At 44.7% G+C, this 22195-nt stretch overlaps 1 protein-coding gene across 3 annotated transcripts in view; it reads left to right on the forward strand.

Moving 5' to 3' along the window:
* The first annotated feature begins 4633 nt into the window (after positions 1-4633).
* crim1 (cysteine rich transmembrane BMP regulator 1 (chordin-like)) overlaps positions 4634-22195 on the forward strand; it is a 35091-nt gene continuing 17529 nt past the window's right edge. For 2 of the 3 annotated variants that reach the window (XM_063908544.1, XM_063908546.1), the window contains exons 1-4: positions 4634-5257; positions 9079-9240; positions 9504-9677; positions 20184-20426. In XM_063908544.1, coding sequence (XP_063764614.1) covers positions 4960-5257; positions 9079-9240; positions 9504-9677; positions 20184-20426 — 877 coding nt within the window. In that variant the 5' untranslated portion in view covers positions 4634-4959. The remainder of the gene's footprint in view (positions 5258-9078; positions 9241-9503; positions 9678-20183; positions 20427-22195) is intronic. The other variant, XM_063908547.1, reaches the window with a different exon arrangement.

Consider the following 22195-nt stretch of genomic DNA (forward strand, 5'->3'; position numbering starts at 1 on the left):
CCTTGAACCAGGAAAAATGCACTTCAGACCCATTGGAAATTGTATGAGGACCACACATACAGTACACCCCCACATAAGAAGAAATGTTCAGTTCATCTTTATGACAAATATCTCAAACTACACCCACTCAAAGTAACTAACAACATGGTAGAAAACTTGGATTGCAGCTCTTCTCACAACACTTACTGTAATGGCTCATTAGTAGTTCTACACAGTCTTAATAATCCCATGTATGAAAGGGAAGTTATCACCAGGCAGGTGTTGTGGGAATGGGACACAGGGGTTCTTTTAGGACCCAATCCACTGAGGAATTCATCATCTTCACATAGATTTTCAGATTGAAACTTCTGAGAAGTCCACTTAACGTTCCACCCGAGAACTACAGGGATGAGCAAGTATACCACTTATAATGGTCAAACAAGCTGGTGGCTGTTCACTCCGCAAGGTTACAGGATCTCACGGTAGGGAGGGATGGAGGGAGAGTAAGAGGCCTAGAGTTGGGCATACCGGTAATCTGGAGCCAGAGGATTTTAGCCATGACTGTAAGGAAGGGTCTGAGGCTGAGTCATAATGACTTCTGATGCCAATCGAACCCAGAAACCTTATGTGTCATTGCAGTATGTGCTTTTAGAAAGTGTTGAGTTAGTTGGTAAGAGCTAAATGTTGTAGCTCGACCCTGTATGCAGTTAGAGCACTACCAGCCTTGCTTAGATCTTTATCCATGGCTTATATGTACTTCTTGGTTGGTTTGGCAGGCACAAACCAAACTGGACAAATTGAAACTTTGACCTTGGGATAGGGCTATATAAATAGTCAAAGGATCAAGAAAGTTGTTACACTTCATCCTGAGTAGAACATGAATGTCTGTAACTAGATTCATGGCAATCCATCCAACAATTGTTGAGACATTTGACATTGAACGTGAAACATGAACCTTGTGGTGACGCTCAAGGTAAAGTGTGAGGATCACTAAAACATTAAGATAAATCGCAAATGTCTACAAAGGTGTGGGACCATCCGTTGTGTGGCTGTTGACATATTTCACAGAAAACATCACAAAGCTAATTCCCCTGTGATCCATGCATGTCTAAAGAGAATTTAATGGCAATCCAACAAATAGTTTATGAGTGGAGTTGATCAAACACAATTATTTTTGACAGCCAAATGGTTCATCCTCCAACACTTTATCAAATCAAATCAAATTGACCGTGCCCTGCTCATAAAACCAATGGAAAAAGCATTCAAACAGAAGTGATTAACATTTTTCTGGATACATCACTGACAAGATGACCTGGAATCTGCTTAAATCTAACGCTCTCCCCATTACATCACAGAAAACCACCTATAGACAAACTGCAAGACAATTTCGAGTGCCAAAACGTAGAGCTGGTTGAACCCACTGAACCCTTTTACATTCAAGCAGAACTGCTTGTAGAGCCAGCACAAGAAGGGGGTGGGGTGGGGGGTGGGGGGGTGTAGTTTTGTATCACTGCTGCTGTTTTGACTCAGGGGGTTCTGTGAGACAGTGAGAGGAAGACAGCAGGAGGCCTGACGGTGTCAAAACACATTATTATAAGCGCCGCATGGAAAACAGCAACTGGACCAGACCTCACAGAGAGAAGGGAAAACACAGACTGAGGGGGCAGAAGAGAGGAAAGGCAGGGGAAAGAGTCAAGGACAGAGGAAAAGAGTGGAGGACTACAAGAATAAAGAAATTAAGTTCACAGTTTTTTGTAATCTAGCTCTGATCTCCTGAATGATGAGATACTCTTTGGACTTCTTTGACTGTTTCCAAAGTGCTTCTACAGAAATCCAAACAAAATAGGAGTGGAGAGTGAAAAACAAAAGCAGTTGTGAGTCCCTCTGGATGGCAGTAATGGAAAATAGAAGTAATCATCTCTGTCATTTGTTACCTCAATACAGTTGTATGTTTCAAAAGACAAAACATAGAGTTGTTAATCTTTTCCTTTAAAAAAAAAAGGTTTCGGTTTGTTCACACCTTACAGATGATCTCACGACCATTCATTAGTCCATGTGTTGCTAAGCCTCCATACTAAATGCTCCACACAATGGCGATTTAGTGGATGTTTTAATGGCATTGACACCCTTCTAACTGTCAGTATGCATTGCCATTATACCCCCACCCCCTTGGCCTGGATCTGTAAAGTATGGTTCACCATGCGCTCCTAGATAAGCTCAGCAAGGGTGATAACCAGCACAGTACACCGAACCATGGGGCAAAAAATCCCGGAGCCCATCCTTTGGACTCGTAATCAGGTGTGCCGCACGCCTTCCACTCGACATGCACTCAGCACTCGGTATCACACTCCACATTCGGCCCTGTGACACCCTTAGACTGCTGCTGCCAGTGAGCTCACTTTCAAACCATCATTGGCTCCCTCTACTTGCACAAACTCCTCCTCACCACCAGCCTGACGCCGCAACAGCAGGCTGGTGTAAATCAGCTGCCAGTGGAGAGGATAGACAAGAAGCACTATGGGTAGATGATAGAGGTCCCACATCATGACCCCTCCATTTTTGAGGGGCCAGGGATGATTCTGCCCACCCAAATCTGTATTTTTCCACAAGCCTTGATCACAATCATCAAAAAAAAGGACTTGTAGGAGACAGGAAAACTGGTGCCCCAACAGCACTGCTGTTTTTTCCCAGAGATCTGTGACTCAGAACATCATTAGCACACACACACACTACTGTTACTCAGGGCCTGCTAAACGCCCTTTCACTGCCCCACCTACTCCCCCTGTTTCTCCATTCAGAGACTCACATGGAGCAGATTGTCCTGTGGTTTTAGTGAACGAGTCCCTCAACAGAATAATTTTAAAGCTTTATTTGAGCTTAATTCTGCACTCATTTGAAATAAAAACAAGTCATAAATGGATAATGTCACGGTTGTGTTTGACGCCAGATTTATTAAGTGACATTTTCCAAATGCCAAAATCACGCAACATTTTAGACAGGGCATATGCTCAGACTGTTAATGAGGGTTTTCTTCTAGTGTAGTCCAAGTCATTTTGCTGTTAATTGATGCCTCTGCTGCCCTCCGCAGACTCCTTTATGATCCTCCAGAGTCATTGTATATCTGATAACTAGATAGAAATGTGCCCTGTGACCTTTTTGCTTTGCATAAAATAAACCTCTGCTCCCCGATAGCAGGATGAGAGGTTTCTGAAAGAAGCCAGCTGGCTCCGGTTGAAAGCCCTTCGCTCAGGCAAATAGGTCAGTGCCGCTGTGCCACAATCTCTTCAAGTAAAAGAACCTGAGGCTCTCCAAAGTCCTGGTCTGATCTGTCGTCAACCAGCAGTGGGTGTCCAGCCAGTGGTCAGTCGGTCAGCCCATTTGACATGAGCTTTGAGGTGGGGATGGAGCAAAGGGAGGGTGGAGGGAGAGCTGGAGGACAAGAGCTGAGTTGTGTTGCAAGGGCTGATTATGCGTGCTGTGGGGCTTGTTTCGTGGATGTTGTGTTTGTGTTGGAGCGGGTGGCTCCGGGCAGATGTTGCAAATGAAGGAGGTGTTGTTGTGTGTTGACAGCAGGTGATGGTGTTTGAAAAGGAAATGTTTCCAAAATCCCTAATATTGCACAATCTTCAGGCTTTTGATACTGTATTTGATTTCCATTAATAAGTTGTTACTTTCCAGTTAGTCTTATAATTTGCTCAGAGCTGGCAGCTAAAGCAGCAGACTTACTGTTACCATCACACTCGACTGGTTCTGAGGACTACATGATCTGTCACCGTGGGAAGAAAAAAAATATGCCTGCTTCGCTCTTGCTCACTTGTGCAGCAGAAATGGGGGACAAACTGTGTTTTTATACGCATTGTATTGCTTTCTCTAGGTCTGCAGTGTCTCTGGCACTGACACAATCAGCCCCCAGCTGTGCCCTCTGCCCACTCACACCATCCATCTGCCAATATAAGCACACAAACACTGCTTCAACAAACATCAGATGACCTTTTGCCTCTTCCAAAGCCACCTGCATACACAACCGGACACCTACAAACATAAGCAGGCACACACAAAACGTAAAGCTGTGGACTGATATACAGCCTTGATAATGTTTGATTATGGGGCTTTGACAGACTTTATGGCCGTATTGTTGAACAGAGATTAAGGGGTTTTCTGACAACACTGTAAATGCACTTGGTGACATAAAATATATTATCTTGAAGGAGAATGACTGTATGGATTCTAATTGTATTGCCATTGTCTTTATAACTTAATCAGGGAAATTATAGTCTACACACCTTTATTGGAATGTGTAAATAGTTTATATCATATATAAAATGATATGATCTGAAGTAAGGACTAAAGGTTGAGTTACACATCATTTTCTTATAAGGTAACAATACTTCAAACAAATTGTAATTATCTATCAGTTTAAATGGCAGCTTTTTACATTATATGACGCATAAAAGCAACTTGCATTCAAGGCACTCAAAGTTGCATCATTGCGCAACAAGGAGACGAGTAGCCTAGCGGGGATAAATCAGTTCAAATCCTCCCTCCTTTCGCTCCCTGTGACTGGTCGGTGGCTGTGTCAGTCAGGGGGAGGGGTGCACCTCTAATTTGTATATGCCTGCATGTCAATTTAAGACTCAGATTGCGTTCTCGTGCGTCGCTGTCAGCAGCAACAGTGAAACCTCTCTACAGACTCGCTCCGGAATTTCTACGTAAATCATCTGAGACGCTCGAGATTTGCGTATCTACCTGCTCACACTGAGCCTTTGGATATTGCTGCCACTTCAAAACGCATCCGCACACTTCTGTCTCGTGGTGTTTTTTTTTTATTTTTGAAGTGTGTGAAAACAGCACGATCGAGACATCACAAAACTTTAAAGGAAGACTTTTCAACTTTGGAGTTACATGTAGCATGTGGTTCTAACACCAGACCAGAAGCGGACTATTTCTCTGGGAAACTAAGGGGCTTTTTTGTTGTGAAACATGTTGAGCAAGTGCTCCGTTGTGTTATTAAACGTGCTTTTTCTGGTGCGGGCGCTCTCGGCTCATGATTGCACACCGTGTGAACTCCGGACATGTCTCGTCAAAGCCCCGCACGGCTGTGACGGTGGCCAGAGCTTGGCTCGGGATCCCTGCGGATGTTGTGACCAGTGTGCCCGGCTGGAGTGGGAACCCTGCGGCGGACAGGACTGGGTGCACGGCTACTGCGCCCTGGGACTGACCTGCGCCTCATTTAACCAAACAGAAGCAGCCACAATCCCTGAAACTGGAGTATGTAAAGGTGGGTAATGTCATTTCTTATGAGTCATACAACTTGTGGCAATACTGGGTGAATAAATGTGCTGCTTTTGAACTGTTAAAAGCAATAAAAGAGCTGTAGGTGTCAACTCATTTTGTATGAAACCATCCCCTTTATGTGGCTTGAGGGCATCGCTATTCAAACGTCAGTTAAGTCCTGACTGCAGTGACTGTGTCAGTGTTTACCTTGTCTCTGACTGCCTGGAGCAGCTCCCCAGGTCTGAGGGGCTCTTGACTGCCAGGAGAGGAGTCATGTTCAACTGCTCTTTCTTCTCCTCAATGCTTCATTCACTCTCAGCTCAGGGGCATGACAATAGGTTTGGCAGGAGTGATTTTGCACTAGGTCACATATTAGCTTCAGTAGGGTTATGTTCCCTTTGCTTAAAATTCAAAGTGTCATTCATAAAAAAGGTAGTTAATTCAGAAAAGCCCAAACTGACTGTTAGAATCAGTGTGAAGTCCAAATTGGGGATTATTAATGACTTGGCCAACAGTTGCTGCAAGTGTTTTTGAGCACTGACTCACTATAATTTTATAATAATCGGCCCATTTCTTCTCTTTATTGTTTACCACCATGAGCTTAAATGTGTGACTCAGAGTTGTAATGGTTTGACGGCACAATTGCAAAAAAATCCCTTGCAGAATTTCATATGCAATCTTGTGAATACACATACCCTACTCCACTTTGCTGTTCAAAGCATGGAGTTTCATTGTTATATCGTGGATGTGCTAATTTTACCCCCAATTTGATCAACTTTTTAAACTTCAAAGAACTGTGCAGGGTGTCAGGTTCCTCACAGTGAATGAAGTAAGTAGCAATGTCCTTCCCCTGAGGAGCAAATAACTGCTGGTAGCCCCCCTCAGCCCCTCCACCTGCACTGTGTCCAGCCTGTTTCGGGATGATTGAAATGGACTTACAGGACTGTAGAGAGTAAGCAGCTCTCAGTGGGTGTCTGCATCCCCTGACCCTGCCCACCCATCATCCCTCTGTGGGGTGGTCCGAGTCAGGGCTGGAGTAAGGTTTTCCAGGGGTCTCTAGCCCCAGGCCATCCCAGGAGACACTGCTGCTGATTGTGCCTCGTGTGCAGGTTTGGCTGGCGCCTGGAGGACATCTCCTCTGCAAATTAACAGCTTTGGAGAGAGTGGGAGACCTAATGGCTCCTCTGATTGAGTTGTGCCTCTTCTGGTCCTGTGGCTCCAGGGGCCTGGGAGCACGCTGCTGACCCCTAAATCAGACACACGCAAACCCAATATCCCAAAGGGCCTAGGTGGGGGTAAATCAACACCTCCCGGTGTGTTTTCAGGGGCCACAGTAGGCAGGCTGCTGGAGGCTGATCCCAGATTTCCCTCCTCGAGCTGCGAGGGTCTTAAAGTGATTAGACCCGCAATCAGGAGTAGGGGGTAAATGTTTCCGCTTTCTGATCCCCTGCTTTTCTGCTCAAAGTTCTGATTTTCTGGGTGGTCAAAATCTTTTAATGTGGAGACACAACAACCTGTGGCAGGTGACATATTATATAAGTAGCATACCTTGGTGATGTGTCATCATTGTGTTTTTTTTTACCTGGAAATGTTATGTATGAAAATGATATCTAAAAATAATTAGAATCGTGCTGGATAAGTGGGATGTGTTTAAATCCTGGTGTTGTTTTCCTTTGAATACTTTAAATGGGCCAAAAAGGGGCCACAGTATTAGCAATACCCGTGATATTCAAATTAGTTTTTTCCATGAATGAATTTGGCACTTGTGAAGCAAATGTTGCAGTTCCAAGTTAAGTCTGTCAGGCGCTAAGCACCTGCTCTGGGGAAAAGTCATCCAGCCCTTTAACATTCTCATATTTGCATTTGTCAGTCAGGTGAAATCATTAAGTCTTCGCAGCTAAATCATTTGTTGTGATGTTCTCATTGTCTATCCTCCCCCGCAAGTTTCCCCAACCTCAAGCAGCACTTAACATACCACGTAACAGAAAGTCTGTCTTGCATGGACGCTATGTCCACTGCACTCCTCCTTCGCATGCCTTCTACTTCTCCCTTCCTCTGGTATTATCTAATGTTTCAAAGACTTCCTTTTTAGCTCGCTATCAGCCAGAGGGCCTCTAGAGGTCAGCTTTCCCATCCTGGACATGGAGGCCAAGACAAGCAGTCTCAGTAGCTAAGAGAAGAATCCCCGTGGGATGAAGCCATAGACCTTGGCAAGAATCATGTCAGATAGAAGATAGGAAGGCCAGACAGGACCAGGGTCAGGCTAATGGGGGCTAGGCTGAGGAAGTCCAGCTTAGCACAAACTGGGTTGACGGAGGTCAAGCGTAAAATGAGGTAAAGAGACAACCTCTTTACCTTCCAGCCATTTATTCATTTTTTTACTTTAACTCTTTTTCTATAAGCCAAATTTAGCACCACACACAGACAGGCACCACTGCCAACACCACCTTAAAATGAAAATACCCTCCCAGGCACAGGAAAGCCTCGGGAAGAGAAAAATGTGGAGCGGAGGATCATTTTAAGGTGAAAGGAAATCGCAGGGAAAGTTTTGGTTTGGTTTATTGAAAGGCTGCTTGTGCTTTGCCAGTCAGGCTGGCTGTCTGAGAGAGCTATTAACGGCACAGACAGCTTGAGGGTAAAGGTAGCAGGTATTTCCTTCACCTGTTCAATAGCAGCTGGTGTTTAATAGAGTGCTTTTGAGCGTCGTCCACCAGCGAGGACAATCCACACAACCTAACTGAAACTTCCAAGAATGTTTTTTTAATCTGCAATCACATTGATTTACTTTCACTACAAGGTATTACAGCAAGAGACTGACTTTTTCCCATGGGGGAATATCTGTTTTAAATCAATATGGATCAACAAATTTGTTTTATTATGATTTACAGCATTTGAAAGCAAAGCCATGGCACTCCATTTCTTTCCAGTCACTTTGAGTCATCTTATTATTTCTGAAAACCCTCACTGAGAAAGAAAAAGTATTTTCATCATCGGAGACTTTATTCCATTTAGGGCTGCCGCAGTGGTCTGATAAATATACTACGAAGTGATCGTGTTTATAGAAGATGGTTAATCATTCTCACCTTTTCCTCTTGTGCATTATTGTGTGTAGCTGTTTGCAGAAGAAAGCCAGAGTGTTATGATAAGCTCCAATCATGCTTCAACACTGTTGATTGAGGCCTGGAAGCAAAATGCTCGGGAAGAGGTTACTCTGGGTTACAGTTTGTCTTATCCTGTTTACTCTGCTGCCACTCTTAGTCCACTTCGACAACTGTGAAGGAGGATAATTTGGGGTAAATGTGTTTATTCATGCATGCATGTTAAAGGAACGTTTTGGGTGATGTGTATGTTGGGATGCACTACTCCCGCGTACATTCCTTCGTATGGTGAAGCTTGGTCCAAACTGGGCAGAGTCCCAAGGTGCCATCTCAGGGGCCAAGGAACAACATTTGGGTATGGTGCAAGTGGCTTTGGCACATAAGGGACGTCCCAGCAGCCAGCAGGAATGGAAAACCTGGGAGGGCCCCATGCTGTGAAACAAAAGCAAACAAATGGGCTCAATGGCTGAAGTAGCGTGGCGCGACGAGGACTGGGAGGAGGTATGGCAGCACAGAAGTACTCTGGACACTTCAGTAGCGGTGCAGCTAGGGCAATATGTTGCAATCGTGGCTGGGTAACCTTTCTGCACTATGAAGGGACATTTTTGGGTTTTTTTGGCCAATTTCAGTTTGTCTCGTTTTCCGAATTTAAATGGACAAACCAGTCAAAGTAAGGTGTTCATTAACTGTCCCCTATCTTAATGTCTTTTGTCCCCCCTCTTTGCAGAGCTCCCTGATCACCCGGAGGCCGGCCTAGAGGACGAACGCTGTCCTCTGATGACGGGCTGTGACAGAGCTGGAGGTCAGTGTGTGTGCGATGCCAGACACTCCTGCTTGGGCTCTTTCACATACCCAGATCAAGAAACCTGCATGAAGGCCAGTAAGTCAGGTGAGTCCTCTCCTCCTCACACACACATGTTCAAACACAGATACACACGCACACTCTGAATTTGAGTCAGAGGGAATAATGCTGTCCATTGAGAGGAGCTAATCCATGACAGATGTGGGTCTGAGGTGACTAATTCTACTTACATATCATAGTGATGACACACAAGCGCAGGTTTTTGTGTAGTGGTTCCCCACTCAGCTTTGAGTGCTGCCATTGTCTGTGACTCATTGATGACTGGTTTTGTGTGTCCGGCTGGATTTCAGAGGGTCGAAGGCACGAGCATCGGGAGAGACACAGAGAGAAGTATGTTGGACCCTCCAACCCGGCCTGCATGTTCTCTGGGTGTAACCTGACCGCCGAGGGCTGTGTGTGCGAGTCTCAGAGCTGCCACCACCACTTTGCCTACATCAACCGCAGCCAGTGCCAGGAAGCCGCAGGTAACCTTCAAATGACCTGCAACTGAAAACTGGCAAACCACACAGCAGTAGCCGACCAGTAACTTCACTCAGCTCACTTTATTTAGTAGATGGAAGAGTTTATACCTGAGAAGAACCTGTGCTAGATTTTGCTCTTTTACGCTACTGAATAATAGCTTTCAGAGGTTATTCTTAGCATAAACAACGATATATAGATATATATACAGTGGGGCAAAAAAGTATTTAGTCAGCCACCAATTGTGCAAGTTCTCCCATTTAAAAAGATGAGAGAGGCCTGTAATTTTTATCATAGGTATACCTCAACTATGAGAGACAGGATGAGAAAAAGAAATCCAGGAAATCACATTGTAGGATTTTTAATGAATTAATTTTCAAATGATTGTGGAAAATAAGTATTTGGTCAATAACAAAAGTTCATCTCAATACTTTGTTATATACCCTTTGTTGGCAATGACAGAGGTCAAACGTTTTCTGTAAGTCTTCACAAGGTTTTCACACACTGTTGCTGGTATTTTGGCCCATTCCTCCATGCAGATCTCCTCTAAAGAAGTGATGTTTTGGGGCTGTCGCTGGGCAACACGGACTTTCAACTCCCTCCAAAGATTTTCTATGGGGTTGAGATCTAGAGACTGGCTAGGCCACTCCAGGACCTTGAAATGCTTCTTACGAAGCCACTCCTTCGTTGCCCTGGCGGTGTGTTTGGGATCATTGTCATGCTGAAAGACCCAGCCACGCTTCATCTTCAGTGCCCTTGCTGATGGAAGGAAGTTTTCACTCAAAATCTCACGATACATGGCCCCATTCATTCTTTCCTTTACACGGATCAGTCGTCCTGGTCCCTTTGCAGAAAAACAGCCCCAAAGCATGATGTTTCCACCCCCATGCTTCACAGTAGGTATGGTGTTCTTTGGATGCAACTCTGCATTCTTTCTCCTCCATACACGACGAGTTGAGTTTTTACCAAAAACTTCTATTTTGGTTTCATCTGACCATATGATATTCTCCCAATCCTCTTCTCATCCAAATGCCCTCTAGCAAACTTCAGACGGGCCTGGACATGTACTGGCTTAAGCAGGGGGACACGTCTGGAACTGCAGGATTTAAGTCCCTGGCGGCGTAGTGTGTTACTGATGGTAGCCTCTGTTACTTTGGTCCCAGCTCTCTGCAGGTCATTCACTAGGTCCCCCCGTGTGGTTCTGGGATTTTTGCTCACCGTTCTTGTGATCATTTTGACCCCACGGGGTGAGACCTTGCGTGGAGCCCCAGATGGAGGGAGATTAGCAGTGGTCTTGTATGTCTTCCATTTTCTAATAATTGCTCCCACAGTTGATTTCTTCACACCAAGCTGCTTACCTATTGCAGATTCAGTTTTCCCAGCCTGGTGCAGGTCTACAATTTTGTCTCTGGTCTCCTTTGACAGCTCTTTGGTCTTGGCCATAGTGGAGTTTGGAGTATGACTGTTTGAGGTTGTGGACAGGTGTCTTTTATACTGATAACGAGTTCAAAAAAGTGCCATTAATACAGGTAACGAGTGGAGGACAGAGGAGCCTCTTAAAGAAGAAGTTACAGGTCTGTGAGAGCCAGAAATCTTGCTTGTTTGTAGGTGACCAAATACTTATTTTACCGAGGAATTTACCAATTAATTCATTAAAAATCCTACAATGTGATTTCCTGGATTTTCTTTTCCCATTCTGTCTCTCATAGTTGAGGTATACCTATGATCAAAATTACAGGCCTCTCTCATCTTTTTAAATGGGAGAACTTGCACAATTGGTGGCTGACTAAATACTTTTTTGCCCCACTGTATATATATATATATCTCTGGAACAAAGAATTCCTTATGTCCTTGCTCATTATGTGTTAAAGGAAGCATATTGCCTCCAACCATGCAAAGCTTGTGACTCCAGATAATGTCACCTTTTAAATCTACAATCAAATGTTTTAAAAACGTGTGTTATTATAATGCACTGCACTTCTCATGACAACATGCACATATTGGGCAGTGAAAAAAAGAGTAAGACAAATGTCATGAAACGAAGACAAGAAGAAATGATGTAGAGAGTGAAAGAGAGAAGGTGTGAACCTGACTGACAGAGTAACAAAAACATTAAAAAAGTCTCAGTTGCGAGAGGAGGTGTTTCTGAGACTGATGATGGAAATTGTTGGGACCCTAAGGCACAGGATACAGTCCTTTTAAGGTGTAAAAGTATCCAGTGTAAAATGAATGCTTGAAATAAGAAAATCCCTTGAACGATGTGTAGAAGAAACAAGTGTGCTTTAACCTTAATTCTGAGGAGTCTGTGATTGACACTTCTAAGTGAAAAATGTTATAGGCAGAGATAGTTAAGCTTCCTCATCTGGATTGTGAGGTGTTTGGTAGATAGACAGGTGCAAAGTGGCGGCTCCTGCCTCCTGACTGACACATCCAAATAGGACCTGACTGAAGCTGATTGAACTCATTCAACCTTTGTGTATGTTGGGTAAACCTCATCATGATTAACAAGCCAGAAAATGGTCAAACCTTCTGCAGAAAATGCTCTAGTCTAGTGAACAGATTAAGTCGAAAGCATGTGACTAAGCATTTTTTATCCTCTCTGCTGATATTACAGAGAAAGAACTGCCCTTAAAATGTGCTGAACTATGGCTAGCAGCAGGCCACAGACACATATTTGAGATTATTTAGTCTGCCAATAACACAGCCTTAATTCCAGAACAAGTACACTACAGCTGTGTGGATGTTGATCAGTAAATCCCACAGGAAGCGTGTTTGTCAAACATCATATTGTTTAGACGTATCATCATTGAAGTCTGGCGTTACAGTGAAAGATATACAGTGGGGCAAAAAAGTATTTAGTCAGCCACCAATTGTGCAAGTTCTCCCATTTAAAAAGATGAGAGAGGCCTGTAATTTTTATCATAGGTACACTTCAACTAAGAGAGACAGAATGAGAAAAAAAAATCCAGGAAATCACATTGTAGGATTTTTAATGAATTAATTATAAATTCCTCTGTAAAATAAGTATTTGGTCACCTACAAACAAGCAAGATTTCTGGCTCTCACAGACCTGTAACTTCTTCTTTAAGAGGCTCCTCTGTTCTCCACTCTTTACCTGTATTAATGGCACCTTTTTGAACTCGTTATCAGTATAAAAGACACCTGTCCACAACCTCAAACAGTCATACTCCAAACTCCACTAAAGCCAAGACCAAAGAGCTGTCAAAGGAGACCAGAGACAAAATTGTAGACCTGCACCAGGCTGGGAAAACTGAATCTGCAATAGGTAAGCAGCTTGGTGTGAAGAAATCAACTGTGGGAGCAATTATTAGAAAATGGAAGACATACAAGACCACTGCTAATCTCCCTCGATCTGGGGCTCCACGCAAGATCTCACCCCGTGGGGTCAAAATGATCACAAGAACGGTGAGCAAAAATCCCAGAACCACACGGGGGGACCTAGTGAATGACCTGCAGAGAGCTGGGACCAAAGTAACAGAGGCTACCATCAGTAACACACTACGCCACCAGGGACTTAAATCCTGCAGTTCCAGACGTGTCCCCCTGCTTAAGCCAGTACATGTCCAGGCCCGTCTGAAGTTTGCTAGAGGGCATTTGGATGATCCAGAAGAGGATTGGGAGAATGTCATATGGTCAGATGAAACCAAAATAGAACTTTTTGGTAAAAGCTCAACTCGTCGTGTTTGGAGGAGAAAGAATGCAGAGTTGCATCCAAAGAACACCATACCTACTGTGAAGCATGGGGGTGGAAACATCATGCTTTGGGGCTGTTTTTCTGCAAAGGGACCAGGACGACTGATCCGTGTAAAGGAAAGAATGAATGGGGCCATGTATCGTGACATTTTGAGTGAAAACCTCCTTCCATCAGCAAGGGCACTGAAGATGAAGCGTGGCTGGGTCTTTCAGCATGACAATGATCCCAAACACACCACCAGGGCAACGAAGGAGTGGCTTCGTAAGAAACATTTCAAGGTCCTGGAGTGGCCTAGCCAGTCTCCAGATCTCAACCCCATAGAAAATCTTTGGAGGGAGTTGAAAGTCCGTGTTGCCCAGCGACAGCCCCAAAACATCACTGCTTTAGAGGAGATCTGCATGGAGGAATGGGCCAAAATACCAGCATCAGTGTGTGGAAACCTTGTGAAGACTTACAGAAAACGTTTGACCTCTGTCATTGCCAACAAAGGGTATATAACAAAGTATTGAGATGAACTTTTGTTATTGACCAAATACTTATTTTCCACAATAATTTGAAAATAAATTCTTTAAAAATCAGACAATGTGATTTTCTGGATTTTCTTTTCTCATTCTGTCTCTCATAGTTGAGGTATACCTATGATAAAAATTACAGGCCTCTCTCATCTTTTTAAACGGGAGAACTTTCACAATTGGTGGCTGACTAAATACTTTTTTGCCCCACTGTATCTTCTGTTTTGTAACTCCCACATCTCAAAGTCAACAGATGACAGTTTAAACTCGCACAAGCGAAAAGTGTAAACAACATTTTTCAGCGGCTTATGAGTTCTCACTGCGACACACCCACCCCTCTGATGGCCCCTCATTAAGTAAAAGACCAGGATGTGAGTGTCTGCAACTATGCTAGAGGAAAGATGCATACATGTGTTTATATATCATCACGTGAGTGAGTGTGATGAGCCTATATCTGGGAGCACTCGTGTCTACATGCATCTGTGTGTGATAAATATCTTGTTTGTGTAGATGTTCCCGGCACAGATTTCCCTTTCGTCTGTCACCAGCCTCTGTGGTTAGAGTTTTATTCGCTCGGTCCTGCGTCCATCAACCCCTCATTGTCTTTGACAAACAGTTATTAAGACGTGTTAGCATGCCCTACTAGCATTTGACACTAAAAGTAAACCTTGTCCTAGTGCATAAAAGCTTGACACTTCACACAGCTAGAAATCGTGTTCCAACATCAGTCAGACAATTGCTTCTCCTCTTGAGTAAGCACACACATGGTATTGGTTTGGCCTCCCACTTTCTCTCTGACTCACTCAGTGGTCTTGTTGGTTCATCCCTCCCCTGTGACACACACTGATCTGTTCAAACGTAATCTCTTCTCCTCTTGACCACTGTAGCGTTCAATCGCCTAATGTTGCCTCGTGTAGGTCCAGTTGGATTGTGTCCTTCAAGACGCAGATGTAATTTTGCTGCAATAGTTCAATCAGAAGCCACTGATTATTAGCCGCATGTCAGGGAAAATGGATGTGATAAGTTAGGAGAGGGAGGGGAGACGCAGGAAGATATGAAATCACAACTGAGGCCAACCAGTCGAGGTATTTGTGTCAAGTACAGGCCCCAGGGTCTTGGTAGGGTGGTGTTTGGTAATTTTACACTCTGAGATGGTTTACATATTTCATTCATGATAAGGTCCCTAACTGTTATTTTAGAGGAATTCCCCTGCGGTTGCTCACTGACAGAAAACAAGCAACAGCAGTTGCATTTTGGAAGTGTTTAGTTGATTCATGCGATTAGCATCCCTTAAAGGAATACTTCATCCACAAAATGACCATTTGTATATCAATTACTCAGCCTGTGTTAACTTGAATACATATAGAAAACATTCCTTTTAATGGTGAATTAACATTAAAAAAAGATAGAATTAGATGAGTTGAAGTATATGGTGGCTACAAAACTATATCCAAACCCTTAATGATATACAAGCTCAATACTTTCTGCAAGGTAGTGGGCAAACAATGGGATAAATGAGAGTTGGATTATGCTGCCTGAATTGTAATTGTGTGTGAGAGTTTGTGAACAGATTTAGATTGATATAGTTTTGGTGTTGTTAAATGCGGCCCCCGCTTATTTAATTTATAATGACAGGTAAAAACTCAAGCCATGCTAAAGCAGTCGGACTATCAACTTACTTGCTGTTGTGGAAGTTCACAGATGGTTTATCAGATGGGGAAATTACGCCCACTATGATGCCATGGCACAAACTGACCTTACTCCCACACATCTACATTTCCTATGCCACCTTGTCCTGCCCCTCTCTGCCCTTGTGAAAGGACTGTTAGTGCTGCTTGGCTGCAGCCTCTTTATGGCAGTGCTATTACTGGCCAAGCCAGACCGCCGCCGGCTGGCAGGGACGCAAGACATCTCAGCGTAGTGTGTTTGTGTGAGCCGTCTGCGAAAGCTATGGCTACTGCTGTACGCTGTGAGCTGCTCGTTTCCCAGTGTGTGCGAGGAAACATATCGATGTGTGGGGATTGAGACAAAGCACTTCCATTTAAGGCATGATGGGATTGTTGTCAACCCCCTGACTAGCCTCTAAACCAAACCTTCCAGCATTAGGTCAGAGGGAAAAGCCAAGACACACACACGGGAAGTCTGCATGTCTCGCTCTAACCCTCACTTCATTCACAAAATCTACACCGAAAACCCAGACCCAAGCATGACCATCAACCATGAAAATCAAAGACAGCCCGACTGCAGCGGAAGCCAACTCCTTTAGTTCCCAAGCACATTTAATCCATTATCAGCCATTCCTTACCCTGAAAGGGAACAAATCCATATGGCCATATCCCTACATAGCTCAACTTGTTAACAATTTGTCCAGCAGCTGTATACCCCCCAGGTCTCCTATACAGTCATTTTCTTCAGGTATATTGTGTTCTAAGTGACAGTACATGTGACTGTTCACGTATGTTTAGCAGTGCCTTATGTTGAGCACCCTGGAGCAGAGTATACTCAGCCTTTTCATATGCATTTTGTGCCTGATATAACGATTGACCATGCGTGGTGTTGATCTCTAAAGGACAAGCCCGTTAGCCAGATAGCACTCCCTTGCTTTCTCTGTCAGTGGCCTAATCTTATTGGCCATCTGACGGCAAGGAAAGGGTGTGTGTTCAATGGAATGCTCACTTGCTGTGCAAACACACAAACACTTGAAAAAATCTATGTGCAAATGTGCACCTATGTGTGGACATACTCATTACCTCACCCAAACACGCTCATTCACAGCTGTGAGCGGCGTTACTCAGGACACTGCGATCCCGTTTTTCATCTGCAAATATTTAACCTAAGAGCCAGTGAGTGAGGCATGCAGGCCTGCCGGCTGTGTGCCTACGCCTGTCTACCTCAAGTTTCTGACCATGGTGTGAAGTTCCCACCAAGTGACCCAGACCCCCTCCCAGACCTGCTCCGCGTCCTCACACATTGACTCACACACTCTGATACAAACAGTGCACAATGCTGACTGCTGCTGGGCAGTGGGCCAGGCCCCCGCAGCTTTACGTGAGAGACGGCCCTGATGTGTCCCTTTTTTGCGGAGCAACTTTATAAAACCTGAGGACAGACCAAAAAACCCACGGAGGGCAGCTGGACTGAGACATCTTTGTTCTATGCTGACTTGCTTCCAAAGTCAGAACTGGTGAACAGAACTCACATTGTGAGTTTTTTCCATGAGTAAACTCAGGCTGTCAACACAGCCTCCTCTGCCTGGCCAAGCCGCACTGGTTTGGGGAAAGACTGTGCTCCTTGTGCCTGGGCATGAGGAGAAGAAAAACCCATTTAGATAGGAGGTGTTTTCCTTTCTTCAATGAGCTGCTGAGATGCCAGAAATATGCATTGTTAACAAAAGAGATCATTATGTGGTAATAAAGCAATTTCCGCAACCCACCTCTTCCAGACCCATGCCAGGTGTGTGTGTCTGTATATGTGTGTAAGTTGTTGTAGGTTGTGCATTGAGGTCAAAGGTTTTCTATTATTTGTTATCTTATAAGTTTCCATGAGCATATGTTGCCTCATCTACAGTGAATTTATCAAGAATAGCAAATCAGGCCTTTTGTGTTTGTGCGAGCTGGAATATGGCCTCCATTGTGATCCGAAGATTGGTCTTGTGGTCGCTGACTCTCTAATTACAGCCATTTATGCAGGGCGATAGAACACAAACAGCACAGGATGAAATCCTTTTGCTGCTGACTTTCTCTCTCCTTTGTCTGCCTGTTGAGCTTATGAATGGGCAAGCTAGAAAATTATATTAATTGGACCTGCAAGGGCTGGACCATTTCCACGGATGGATACAATTCTATTCATTTGAATAACAATGGTGTGTCTGCCAGCTGCTTTTCCCAGCGCACTCTCACCCCAGTCATTATCACAACTGAAGGAGTAATCAGCCTTCTCTGGTACACATACAATACCCAAAAGTGTTTTGTGTATTTTTCACTGCAGAACACCGTGGAAGATCCTCCCAGGGCAATTTCAATGGCTTAAAACAGTGTGAGGTTTTCATATGCAAAAACAGTCTTCAACTGAGCAGCGGCAGACATAGTTAGACGTTATTGGAAGTAAAGCATTCACCAATCAGCACTTCCAACTGAAGTTTATTTAACTCAAGCTTAGGAATGGGGCCAAAAACCGTTAAAAGGGTTGTAGCCTCCCTTAATTTGTGGGTTTTCCCTCATTTTCTATGACACTATTCAACTACAAAGTTTATCAATGAGAGCTTTGTGGCGGTCCTCACTGTTCCCAGGTTGCTTGGGTAAACAGTACAGTACAGATACCTCACACCCCGGCTCTATTTATCTGAAGCCAGAAAAATTCAAAGTTTCCCTTATCCTCCATTTCATCCATCAGAAATGTTGCCCTCACTCAACATAATACAGCAGTCACAGTCATACAGCCCCTCTCCTCCTTGTTTATTCTACGTCCGGAACACATCAAAAAGCTACTTAGTTCCAGTGTCGGCAGAGTATTAGGGATGGTTGAGAGTATACCGTACTATTCAGAGGTCTTGGGGACTGAGCAGAATCATTATCAGAGGATCAGAAGTCTGGACCCTGAACTGCTCAACAGTTCAGTTTCCCCCATCTTGTGGGAAAACCTGGAGGGATCCATTTACAGGTCTTCAAATGTCAGAGATGAGGCACATCCTCTGAGAGACTCTTGTTGCGCCAGGAGCCAGCGCCAGTCTGGGAAGCCCATCAATAAAATCAGCTTCTGGAAACATGGCCAAAACCCCAAGCCCTGTTACGTAACCTCAGCCTATATATCAATCCTTTTTTTCTTTATCCTCAAAAACTATATGCATGCAAGGATTGTTAAGGATTACTCGTAACTAAATCATGAATGACTTTATTTAATTTCCTCTGAAGGCAGTCATTTGTTGACACATTTTGTCCTTTGAAAGTCAGCAATGATTCAACTAGATTGCCAGATTTTCCTCTTCCCCATCCATCATTTTTGCACTGGTTGGTGCTGCCTTTCCACTCTCACTCTCAGCTGTCAAAGTGTATTTACTGTGCTTTCAGTAGGGGATCTTGGAAATGACTCAATGATTGACAATTATAAGACAGGACGTGATTTTGCTCCCTCCAATCCTTGTCTTCTGCTTGCTGCACTGTATACATTACAGCGACACTGAGAACCAAAATAAACACGTCCCTTTGGTTTTGGTAATCCAATCTTTGTAAGGTAGCTACTGTTCTCATACAATGGTGGTACAGAGGGGCACTCCACTTTCCTTTTCCTGAACTGGCTCCAAAATACACCCCTGAGCCCCTTGCCCAGATTTCCAGTGCCCCCGCACCTCTTTCCCCTTTAACAAGGGGTATCAGAGCAATTATGTTGGCTCTGGCAAATGAAAAGACAAACACATCCTGGTATGCTTTGCGAGTGGAGATTCTAAACTGGCAAGTAGAAAATCTCTGTTGAAGGTTGGCTGGTATTAATGGCTAGTTTTAGTGCGTGGGGGGCTGTTTGGATTGTGAGCCTGGCTGGGTGGGATCAGAGGCCCGCAGACAGGATACGCAGAGAGCCTTGTCGTGTCTAGAGCACCGCTCTCACTTCTCTGACAGGATGCTGTGAAGCTGTCACGGACTGAAGTGGGGATCTGATCTGAGCACAGAGTTTGTGTTGGGTGGCTGTTTGAACTCAGCCTTTAGACTGTAACACGAGTAGCATTGTGCTTAAGTGTCACGACTGACATGACTAAGAACTTTCACACACATGTGCACACACGTGTAAGAACAGAAAAAAAACTCCTTTCCTTTAGGAGAACAGAGTGGTTACTGTCAGAGCCTGGTGCAGTTGAAGGTAGAATCGGAGGATGAAACCCTCTTTATTTGTCACATACATGCACACAGCAGAGCACACACAGTGAAATTGGTCTTCTGCATTTAACCCATCCAAGTACTAGGAGCAGTGTGTGCAGCGCCCGGAGAGCAATGGGGAGGGGGGATTGGAGGTGTCCGGTGCCTTGCTCAAGGGCACCACAGCAGGGCCTAGGAGGTGAACTGGGACCTCTCCAAGTAGCAGTCCACCTTCCATATTTCAAGTCTGTTCGGGGACTTGACCCGCAGACCCTACGATTCCCAGTCCAAGCCCCTACTGACTGAGCCACTGCTGGAGGTGGTGTTACAGATTGTCTTCATATAGGAAAAAAGAAAAGGATGCAAAAGCTCTGTCTGTCCTTTTTAGCTTACTTTATGCCACTTGTATCTTAAGTGCATGATCTCTGTGTGTTTCAGAGGAGCTGAAGTGTGCTGGGGTGACGTGTCCCGGTCTGCAGGTGCCCTCCTGCCCTAAGGGTTCAGTTCTGACCAAGAGTTACACGCCACCTTCTGGTTGTTGCCCCTCCGTACCGCCCAAATGCACCTGTGATCTCCACGCCTGCCACAAGCCCCAGTGCCCGAGCGGACAGCGCGCCGTGCCGCTCAGTGAGGCCAGCGGCCAGCCGGGAGACTGCTGTGATGTCTTTGAGTGCCAGAAAGGTGATTTGCACTGAACTGCACGGTACACACTCAGCTTCGATTGGCCTCCCACTGGGGGTAGCAATGGCACAGTCGGTGTGAGATTCATCGCCTTTGAGGAAGCAATTATTTTCCTCAGAGTAAGCTTTCCTCCCTGCTGACCAAAGGTCCACAGATGAAAAGGAAAGCTGCTGATTGGATAATTACTGTTGCGCTGTTTATCAGGCAGAGCCGATGCCTCCCAGGGTTGTGACTATGGTTCAAAGACATATGCAGGGGGTGTATCCACCAGTATTTCTATTGCCTGTAGGAATATGAGTCTTTTAAAGCAGATTGCTGATCTGAAATATACTCTTGGAGCCTTGTCTTACCTTGAGGGAAACAGACAGAAAATGCTAAATGCAAATGTTGATCCCATATCAATATCTTACTATGCTTACTCTATGTACCAAACCCCTAAGCTAATTCCTTGCATTTAAAAGCTACTTGGTGATAAATCAGATTCTGTTTTGGAGATAACTCAGCTCCCTGACCCAGAGGCAGCAAGGGGTATCAGGAAGGCAGGCAGGGGACCTGTGGTATTGGTCTGTTTACTCTACACTCCCAACAAATATTCGCTGTTTTACCAACAGAACAAATTCCCATTCTGGCCCCTCCACATGCATAAATGAGTGCTGTGTCCCGGAATTAATGGACTTAACGAGCTCAGTGACCAGAAAAGTGCTTAGGCTATGAATTTGCTCAACAGAAGTGCAGTGTCAAAGGGTTCCTGTCTGGTCACACGTCCAAAGGGAAAAGGTTCAACAGTTCATTGATGGGAATGCTTTTTATGTGCTCCAGTCTGCCAGTAGGGAGGGTAATCAAGTCCGGCAGGCCGGCGGGGGCTGAATGGCAGCCGTGGGGGCCATGGGATCAGTGTTTTGATAACAAGTGTCTGCTGCTCTTTGGGCCTGGGGCTTGATGCCTTTTGTGCTGCCCATACCATCAATTAGGCCTGCATGACTGCGTGCCGTGCCAGAAAGATCCACAGACAGAGAGACAGGGACATGGACAAGGACAAGGACACACACTGGGCCCCCTAGACACTGTCCGGGTCCTTCATTTGGCCCTCAAAAGCACTGGCTGCAAATACTGTATGTTATACATTATAAAGGCTACTGTAATTTGCTTTCAAATACCATATACTTAACCTCTAATGTAACAGACCATAACCCCCCCCCATTGTCTCTGCGTGTCAGGCTTCGAGTGATTAACTTGTTTCCATTGCCCTCTTGGCTGAGGGGCTCATATTTAGTCAGGGTCAGTATGTGCTGTGACAATAAAGCCCACCTGTGTGTTTTGGCCTCCGTTGATGATAGACTCTTTCCACTGGTGGCTGGACAGTGGCTGTATCTGGGTGGAAGACCAAACCTGGCAGCACAGTCCTGACCTGATGTCATCTGATGCTACAGAGGATCCTGTTTGGTCCTGTTTAGGTGTGGTCTACTATTAATCAACACTCTATCTGGCAAATACATGGCATATGTCCCCTGTAGCGGGCCTTGCATCTGGTGTTGAGCAACAAGGCTGAGATCACCACACTAACAGTTCTCAGTGCTCAGCTTGGGTTTGCGTTAAATACACAGCAACCAGTCAGTTTGATTGTTTTGGGTCACAAAAGTTAACTCATATTTCTATAATTATAAATTTTACAGCTGATCAAAACTTGTAACTTGTAATAAATCACATTAGCATTATTCTCTGGGAATATTTTTTTTCCCACAGTGGTTTTGCTTCATTTGCCTCTAAAC

The sequence above is a fragment of the Eleginops maclovinus genome, chromosome 19, assembly GCF_036324505.1.
Source record: "Eleginops maclovinus isolate JMC-PN-2008 ecotype Puerto Natales chromosome 19, JC_Emac_rtc_rv5, whole genome shotgun sequence".
NCBI lineage: Eukaryota > Metazoa > Chordata > Actinopteri > Perciformes > Eleginopidae > Eleginops > Eleginops maclovinus.